A 10,182-nucleotide genomic window follows, 5' to 3' on the forward strand; every position below is an offset into this window, starting at 1 on the left:
TTACTGAGTGTAACTTACCTAAATTGTCTTTTAGAGTCTGCAGATCATTATGATCGCGTGGTGTCAACAGATAATCAATCAGCTTTGAATCGTCTTGAAAAGAGTCTAAAAACAGCTTGAGTCGGATGTACCTCTCAATCATGCCATAAGCACAGGACCAACGGGTTTTATTTCTTTGTATAGGTTGCAAGTGCGTTTTTTCCCGAAGTTTACCCGCAAGTTTTAATGATTTTAGCTTGCCCATCAACATTTGAATTTAATCAAGGAGAACTTCCTGCTTGTCGAGATAAGCAGAAACAGCTAGAGTGAATTTATGAGAGACACATTCAACCAATGGTATTCTACACAAATTCGCTATAGATTTGTTCACTTCAGTATTATCTCCGGCAATAGCTACAACATTTTCTAAATTTTCGTTATAGATACTTAAAACGTACTCTATAAATTCGACATAATCAGAGGCAGTGAATGATACTTTATTTACCATTGGCGAAAATGCCAGCAAAACAGTGAAATAGTTATTTTGATAATTGCACGAATATGATGCAAAAAGTCCAATGAAATACGTCGAACCCTTAGTCCAACCGTCGATTACCAACGAAAGTTTACTTCGAAGGTCATCAGATATCTTCTTTTCCACTGCTCGAGTAAGTTTCTCCACGTATTTCTTTAATGTCACATTTATCATACTTCCCAAGTTTGTGTACATACGAGTCAGTGGGTTTTCAGTAAGGGAAAATGGTTTTAAACCAATACATACCTACTCAATCCAACCATAAACATTTAAGGCCGAGCGACTGGTCACACTATTTCTTGGTGAAAGAAAACTCGCTAAAGATGGTTCTCCAGTTGCTTATGTAGTAGAATACTCTGGATGCTGGTTTAGTATATGATTCATAATTTGTCCATCCAGTTCCTTTTTTTTCTGGATCAACTTTTTTTCCACACTTGCATTTCCATACATGTTCACTGTCTGGTTAAAATATTTTCTGACGATTTGCTCATTTTCACGCGACATGGGTTAGTTTAAGATAAAAGATATTTCGCCACAGTTTAAAATAGGAAATATTTTGCCACTCCACTGATGAAAGTCTGATTCAGTTAATATATTGGAGCAGAATTCAAGATACAACCGCGTTGCAAGCGAAGTTACAATTTGATGACTTGAAGACAGAATGTGTGAATCATTCTCGGCAGTCAGAACCAAGCAATTATTTGATAACATACGCAATAACCAATTCCCAAACACGACAGAATGTGTGAATCATTCGAGGCGGGTCGTAACCAAGCGTCAACACTCGACTGCGGTTATTTGACAACATACACAATAACCAATACAAAGCATTACAGAATGTGTATCATTCTCAGCAGTCCGAATCAAGCATCAACACTTAACAACACACAATGATCAAGTGTGAATCATTCTCAGCAATCAGAACAAAGCGTCAACACAATACCTCAAATAATAATAGAACGCTGTATTTGCCAATTGAACGTCGAATGAATTATGAGCCATTTGAAAAAACTTTCGCTGACAATGTTACAATTAACTGCAATTAATTGCAATTAATTGATATGATAGCTATTAATTATTTAATTGGCAGTACGACTCCAATCAATTAATTGGACCAATATATTTCAATTAATTTTTCATCAATCAATTTTTTATAGTCCTTGGGTTTAATCCCTCCAGCTACCAGCTGACAGTGACAGGGTTTTAAAAGAGAACGGTGCATCACATGAAATGAAGCCCCGTGCGCAAGGTCATAATGAGCCGTCAATGCAGGAATCGAACCTACGATTTACATATCGTGAGCCTAACACCCCTGACCACTCGGCCAACTGAATTCTTGGGGTAAAAACATATATATATATATATATATATTATCTTATACTGTAGAGAATGAAAAAGTTAGTCACCGTTGTCTTTGTTCACTACCGCCATGACGCTACAGTGACTAATGTTGTTATCATTGGACAAATACCCCACAGAGAACTTTACTGTCGTAGATGGAGTATAGACAGGAGTTTACTATGAAAGATCAGTGACTGTAACCTCAGTGGAGAAATGATTCATGATGGCAACATAAATATGGCTTCTTTGGTGCCCAGAAAAAATACATTCTCTGATACACACACGCACATATACACAGGCACATACAGACAAACAGCCACACATGCACGCACACACACATATACACAAACACACACACACACACACACCCTCTTTCTGTCTCTCTCACACACATCCACACATACACACTGCCTTCCCACGCACTCACACACTACCTTCCTACACACACTCACACACTGCCTTCTCACACACAGATATACTCAGTCATGCACAAACACATACATACACATACGCGCGTGCACACACACACACACACACACACACACACACACACACACACACACACACACACACACACACACACACACACACACACACACACACACACACACACACACACACACACACACACACATAAACACAAACACACACACACACGCGTAGATATACATACATAGGTGAAGGCGTAGCTGTGTGGTAAGAAGTTTGCTTCCCAACCGCATGGTTCCGGATTCAGTCCCTCCGAGTGGCACCTTGGGCAAGTGTTTTCCCCTGTAGTGCCGGGTCGACCAAAGCGTAGTGAGCGAACCTGGTAGATGGAAACTGAAAGAAGTCTGTCACCCGCAGATATATATTGATATATATATCTATGTGTGTGTGCCTTTGCGTTTGTGTTTGTTCTCAACTACCACTTGACAACCGGTGCTGGTTTGTTTACATCCCTGTAACTTGACAGTTTAGCCAAAAGCAGCCGATAGAATAAGTAGCAGACTTATTTGACAAGACCCTTCAAATCTGTTTGTCTGTCTGTCTGTCTGCCTATCTGTCTGTCAGACTGTCTCTCTCTCTCCTTCCCTCCCTCCCTCTCTCTCCCTCTCTTCCCTCCCTCTCTCTGCTTCTCTCGCTCTCTCTTTAAGATCATGTCCTGTATTTTTGTTGTAGTTTTGTTGAGTAATACAGAAGATTGAGACCGGCGGCATTTGTTCACGGAACTGTGTTTTATATTCACGCAATTCATATCCGCCTCTCTCAGGAAACACGTGTACATTATATAAAGCCTGGTTCCTTTTCCATATGTACGGCGCTCAGACTCCGCATTTTTGCCTATCAAGAGTTATGGAGACTACCTAACCAGGTTGGATATAAGACTTAAATGTAGAACTGGTCTACTGTGCATGAACCCTTTGGCAATATGTCGTGCCTTTAGGCGTATCGTTCGAATTTTTATACTCTACTGCATACACACATACACACGTACAGACGAACAGACACGTAAACAGACATGCGCGCACGCGCCCACACACTCATGCACACACATACGTAGATACATACATACATACATACATACATACATACATTGAAATATAGATGATGGCTGTCCAGTCGTGACCGAAGAAGACCGTCACTGACCGTTAAGAATATTTTTCATACATACATGCATACATAGATACATTCATGCATACGTATGTATGTGTGTGTGCGTGCGCGCGCGCGTCCTCCTTTAGCTCTCTATACATATTAAACTTCATTGCTGTCTACCTTGGTACTGCTTGAAAAATGGAGACTGTGTCCGGTTTCTTGGCACTCCGTGAAAGAGAAACGATAAAATAAGCACCAGATTTTTGTTTAAATATGAATACTGAAGTTATTGTCATGGATTAAAACTCTTGAAGCCAGTACTTCAGCACGACCGTAGATCATATTTTTATTGAGAAAAAAAAAATCCATCGAATTACTTCAAAAAGGAAACAGAAAATTCTGAAAAAAATGGGTAGAGGAAGGAAACAACAAAAAATGGGAACAGTAACAGGTTGTAACAGTAGCTCCAGTTGAAATGGTGTGTTCAATCTCACCTTTGCATAATTGCAAAGGCGTTGCCACCGAGAATGGCCAGCGACACTCACTGAAACAGTGACCCTACCTCGCGGATTTCATTTCTCAGACGGGCCGCTGTCACCCCGATTGTAATCGAAGGAAGCGAATCAATCTGCTCTGTTGTTTTCTTGAGAACCCCACCATTTCTAAATTTTCATGTACATCTGTTGTTACATAGCCCAATGTACCTCTGTTTACAGGTACAAATGAAATCCTGTAGCATAGATATACATACTGTAGGTTTCTCATTAGTTCTCTTTAGATGTTCTTTTTCCAATGGCTCCCATGCTGGAAAGTTGACAACCTTGATAGTCACGTTCAAGACATTTCTCACTTCAGTAAGAAAGGTTCTGGATGCTAAAGCTTCACGACGAAATATGCAATGTGTACCTACAGCAGATGAATTTTTGTCTTTCACCCTAGTAATGAATACAGACTGTAGACCAAGCATGGCTGGAGCTCCATCAGTGAACACCCCCTGCCAGCGAATCTCACGAAAGTTGGTTTTCCTGTAAGAAATTTGATACATCATGAAAAATAGCTGTTGCTGTTGTACAATTATCCATAGGGTGACAGAACAACATTTCCTCTTTTACACCGTTGCCTGATACAAAACGAGCATATACCAGTAGCTGAGAACCCTGAACGATATCAGTCATTTCGTCATACTGGATGGCAAAAACAAGAGAATCTCTTGTTTGGTCGAGAATTTGATATTTGATGTGTTGAGACAAATCACCGATCCTTCTCTTGACTGTATCGTTTGATAGTGAAATCTAGGAAAGCTTGCTTGCATTATCTTTTCCCAAAACGAGTTCTGCTGCACGAAGTAGACTTGATTTTATGAGAGACTCTCCGATGTTATGGCTCTTCTTACTCTTTGCAATCAATATGGTGATCTCACAGGAAGTCTCAATGACCATTGAAGTTTGTTGCCGAAATACTTCACTATCGTCCAACTTAGCTTGCTTCAAGGAATGTCTTTTTGTTTCAAAGAATGACTTGGGATTGTCGGCAAGGGTAGGATGTGTTGTCCTCAAGTGACGTTCCAAGCGTGAGAGTCGCATTCCATCATGGCCCAAAGTCTTGTAACATATCACACACTGGGGGACTTCTGTGTCACTCTTTTGGAGGGACACGAATCCAAATCGAATATATTCTTCAAGATACTTCCGTTTCTTTGCACTCATTGCGAATTATTTGACGTGCAGTAGACAACACAAATATGTGAACAATGATAAGGCACATGTAAGGTAATGACAAGGCTTAAGTTAGAACACTAGCCCAAGTTAGAATGCTTGGAGTAAAAAGCTCTGAAAAAAAATTGAAACAAAAAAATTCGGAATAAAAGTTAAATTTTAAAAATAAGTTATATAAATTTGTACAATAAAATATTGTATTTATTTGTACGAAAATATAAAAAATGGTTCTTTAAAAAAGAAAAGATTTTGCATAGCTTTTAGTTTTACCTAGTTCTGTCTGTAATATTTAAATCTGAATTTTAGTATAACATTTGGCTTTATATTATAATTCTTTTCTTATAAAAAAATTTACTATATTTTTAACATAAACATTTAATATTAAAAAACTTGGTTTTATTGTTAATTTAAAAAAAAATTCCAATCTGTGTTTTAATGCTTTTGAGACTTTATTAAATTGATCGATAGTAGAACCTATTACATACTTTTTATTTCATTTCCTATTTTTAAATATATCATACTTTTCATCGTGCTAAAATTAAAAAATATTTTTGTATTTTTTAAATTAAGTTAATATTTCTTAGTATGTTACTATAATGATTTGATTATGTTTCAGCATGTCTCTTGATTTTTACGAATCACATTATTTCATATATATGAAAACTGTGGATCAGACTTGTTTATAATCACTTAACTGAAAAAAACAAGCGATAACTACTATATACTTGATTAACAAGAAGTAGATGTCTCTAGACCAGTGGTTCTTTACTTATGGGGCGACATCCATTGAGAAAAAGCAGGAAGTTGGAAAGCAAAGGAGCTGATGCAGAGTTCTTAGGCCCATAAACTTGCTTCATAAGATGGCAAAGCTTCTTGCTGTCATTTGCATCAGTAGCAGCCTGAACATCATGGGCAAAATCCTCCCACCAAGTGTTCTGCATCTTCCTGAGAGATCACCGCAGTAGTGATTTTATACTGTTATAGTGGGCAAGTGCTAGATTTCGCTGCACAGCTGAAAGTTCTCTGTGCAGCAATACATTGTGAGCATGGCAATTTACAACCAATAGTCACTGAAGTTCAGCATCATGTTCATCAAACCAGTCTCTGTGTCTGGCAGTAGCATATCCCAGTGTTTCAACAGCACATTGAAGAATCTGATTTCGAAAATCTTCCCATACTGTAGCAGGGGATTTATTAAATCCCATAATCTAGTATGGGATTTACTAAATCAACAGAAATCACAGGTCGCTGGATTGAACACTTCTCTGAGCTCCTAAACCATGAGTCAGTTGTGGATGAAACAGTGATTGATACTATGCAACAAAGACCTATCGTTGGCTCCTTAAATTCCACGCCCTCAGTAGATGAGATAATGAGAGCAATAAGTAAATTGAATCTTGGTAGGACACCTGGAAGGGATGGAATTTGTGCTGAGGTCTTGCGATTTGGTGGTGATTACATCATACAGTCCCTTCATGAACTTATTAGTGTAGTCTGGAGGGATGGTGCAATGCCTAAGGACTGGAAAGGTGCAAATATTCTTCCTCTCTATAAAGGAAAAGGAGCCAGAATAATATGTGGTAACTATAGAGGTATTGCTCTAATATGAGATGCTGGCGAGGTTCTGGCAAATATTCTTCTTAGCCGCCTGAATGGGTGTCTCGTAAACGATGTCCTATCTGAATCTCAATGTGGCTTCTGATCTGGTAGAGGGACAATGAATATGATTTTTACAGCAAGACAGATGCAGGAGAAGTGCTAAGAGCAGAATATAGATCTTGTCCAGATATTTATTGATTTAACCAAGGCCTTTGATACTGTGAATAGAGCCTTGCTATGGAAAATACTTGGCAGACTTGGATGACCGAATCACTTTATATCTATAATTAAATCATTTCATGGTGGGATGGAGGCCTGGGTCAATGTTGGAGGTGGCATGGCGGGACCCATTCTTGTAGAGAATAGTGTCAAGCAGGGCGACATCCTTGCCCCAACTCTCTTCCCTTTGTACTTTGCTGCTGCTTTTACTCATGCTTTTGCTATGGTTAACTCTCTGGAAATATGTCAGATATCGGTCTTCAGGTCGCCTCTTTAATCTGCGCTGATTTGCTGCCAATTCAAAAGTCTCTTATTCGTGACCTCCTTTATGCAGATGACTGTGACTTAGTCACTCATACAGTGGATGACATGCAAATACTTATGAATCGTATTTCTACTTCTTGCAAGGAATTTAGACTCAGCATTAGCCTGGCAAAGACTGTTGTAATGTTCCTGCCTGCACAAGGAAATCCAAACGTGGAACCAGCTAACTAAGTTGAAGGAACAATACTGAAAGTGATAGAAAAGTTTGTCTACCTGGGCAGCACACTCAACCATTCTTGCTCCCTGGATGATGAAATATCTTTCAGGCTGCAGAGAGCAACTGATTCCTTCCAGTCTCTTGAGTCTCGTGTCTAGTCTCAGCATGGCATCACAAGACAAACAAAAATTGCTGTGTACCGTGCATGTGTACTGATATCGCTCTTTTACTCATGCGAGACATGAACCCTTTACAAACGTCATGTAAAGGTCCTTGAACGTTTCCATCAGAGATGTTTGAGACACATTCTGAATGTTGGCTGGACCTTAAAAACTCCAGACACACAGGTCTTGAAGAAAGCTGATATCTTGAGGCGATGGTGCACAAGCACCGGTTACGTTGGACTGGACACCATATTAGAATGAAGGATAGCAGGATCCCAAGACAGATGCTATATGGGGAACTTGTTAGTTGAAAGAGACCCCGGCAAAACCAAGTTTGCGATTTACAGACTGTATCAAGTCCTCATTAAAGGCCTGTGATGTGCAGGAGACCGACGAGGAGAGCAATGCCTGTCATCACCACAGATGAAGGAGGCAGGTTAAGGTGGGGGTCGACACCTTTGAAAGAGCACGTATTCTTCATGAAGAATTTAAGCGTGCTGCTCGAAAGTACACTGCTAGCGTAGTGAATGGAGAAAGCTTGGTTTGCAATGTTTGCAGTCGTGTATGCAGGGCTCATTAGCCACCAACGGAGCCGCAAATGCAAAATATAAGTTAGTCCTAAAGCGCACAATGTTCCTAAAGGTCAGCAATGGTCTTCCTCAGTCACGAGTGGACGGCCATCATGTATGTATGTATGTATGTATGTATGTATGTATGTATGTATGTATGCATGTATGTATGTATGCATGTATGTGTGTATGTATGTATGTATGTATGTATGTATGTATGTATGTATGTATGTATGTATGTGTGTGTGTGTGTGTATGTATGTATGTATGTCTGTCTGTCTGTCTGTATGTATGTATATAATAATTTAGTGTATAAATTTCGCTAGATAATTTAGTAACTGACAACGATTTTGCTGTTAGTCCGAAACAATTTTTCCTGTTTTTCAAGTTTAATATATAGGTGTAAGTAAAACAGAAAACTGGCAGAAGCGTAAGCACACCGGATAAAATTATTAGCGGCATTTCGTCCGCCTTTACGTTCTGAGTTCAAATTCCACCGAGGCCGACTTTGCCTTTCGTCCTTGCGTGGTCTAGTTGAGCGTTAGATTTGATGTAATCGATTAGCCCCCGGCATCGAAATTGCTGGCCTCGTGCCATAATTTGAAACCAATGTATAGGCGTTAGTGCTAAACTCCGTTAAACCTACATGCTGTTTGTTGAAGTTTGGGATGAGTTAAATATCCGTATCATAAAGTCATAAAAATATCTACTTTCTCTGAATAACACGTGGGAGTAAGGAGGATGAGGTACGTGTTTGCGTTACGCTGCGTTTCAAAGTATTTGGCTCAGATGATTGAAGTAGTTTTTTTTTTACAGACTTTTACTTTGTTGTAAGTAGATCAAGTAATGATATGTAATGAATGTGGATAGGAAGCTCAGCAGTGAAGAGAAGTTGTTACTTTGAAATGTATCTGTCATTAGCCTCTGCTATTAGCCTAATTTTGTTGGTGACTGTTGTAATTGCTCCAGTTCTTAGTGATAGTGGTATAAGCCATACCATCTATCTATCTATCTATCTATCTATCTATCTATCTATCTATCTATCTATCTATCTATCTATCTATCTATCTATCTATTTGACTGTCTGTTTATCTCTCTGTCTCTCACTCTCGCACTCTCTCTCCCTCCCTCTCTTCCCTCTCTCTCTACACCCACACATATATATGCAAGTTAATATATATGTATACATAAATACATATATACAGGCATATATATAAATACATATCCATGTGTGTGCGTATCTATCTATCTATCTATCTATCTATCTATCTATCTATCTGTCTGTCTGTCTGTCTGTCTGTCTGTCTGTCTCTCCGCCTCTCTCCCCCTGTGTGTGTGTGTCTACAGACGTGCATGAGGATGTATACGTGCGTGTGATGATGCGCGCGTATGACCGTGTTTATGTGTGCGTATGTTTTGTATGTATGAATTCATATATATCTCGGCGTGCGTACATGTGTGTTTGTGCGCGCACATGTGCGTATGTATGAGCGCCCATGCGCGTACGCTTGTGTTTGTCTAGGACTTAATGCAAGCATCGGGAAGTCATATTGTCACATCATAATTATATCCTTAACTGAAACGCTACCAGAAGGCATAAATACAAGAGGTCACTCTCCTTTTTTTGTTCAGTTTTCCCTTCGAATAATCATTTCACACAAATGAGCGAACAGTTCGTAATCATTTCACGCAAAACAGTGGACGATTCGTACGTAATCATTCCGAGCAAAACAGTGAACGGTTTGTAAATATTTCACGCAAAACAGTGAATGATTCGTAATCATTTTACGCAAAAATGTGAACGTTTCGTAATCATTTCAAGCAAAACAGTAAACTCTTCGTAATCATTTCATGCAGAACAGTGAACGTTTCGTAATCATTTCGCACAAAACATTGAACGGTACCTAATCACATCCCGCAAAATAGAGAACGGTTCCTAATCCTTTCACGCAAAATAACGAACAGTTCGTGCAAAATTGCATTTTATCTCAGTTGAAAAACA

At 39.2% G+C, this 10,182-nt stretch overlaps 1 protein-coding gene across 1 annotated transcript; it reads right to left on the reverse strand.

The window, feature by feature from the left end:
* Positions 1-4,725: 4,725 nt before the first annotated feature.
* LOC106870297 (zinc finger BED domain-containing protein 5-like) lies at positions 4,726-5,139 on the reverse strand. Its single transcript, XM_014916323.1, has one exon. It carries the CDS (start codon positions 5,137-5,139, stop codon positions 4,726-4,728), a length of 414 nt encoding a protein of 137 aa, XP_014771809.1.
* Positions 5,140-10,182: the final 5,043 nt, after the last annotated feature.

The sequence above is a fragment of the Octopus bimaculoides genome, chromosome 9 (genome assembly GCF_001194135.2).
Source record: "Octopus bimaculoides isolate UCB-OBI-ISO-001 chromosome 9, ASM119413v2, whole genome shotgun sequence".
Classification (NCBI taxonomy): Eukaryota; Metazoa; Mollusca; class Cephalopoda; order Octopoda; family Octopodidae; genus Octopus; species Octopus bimaculoides.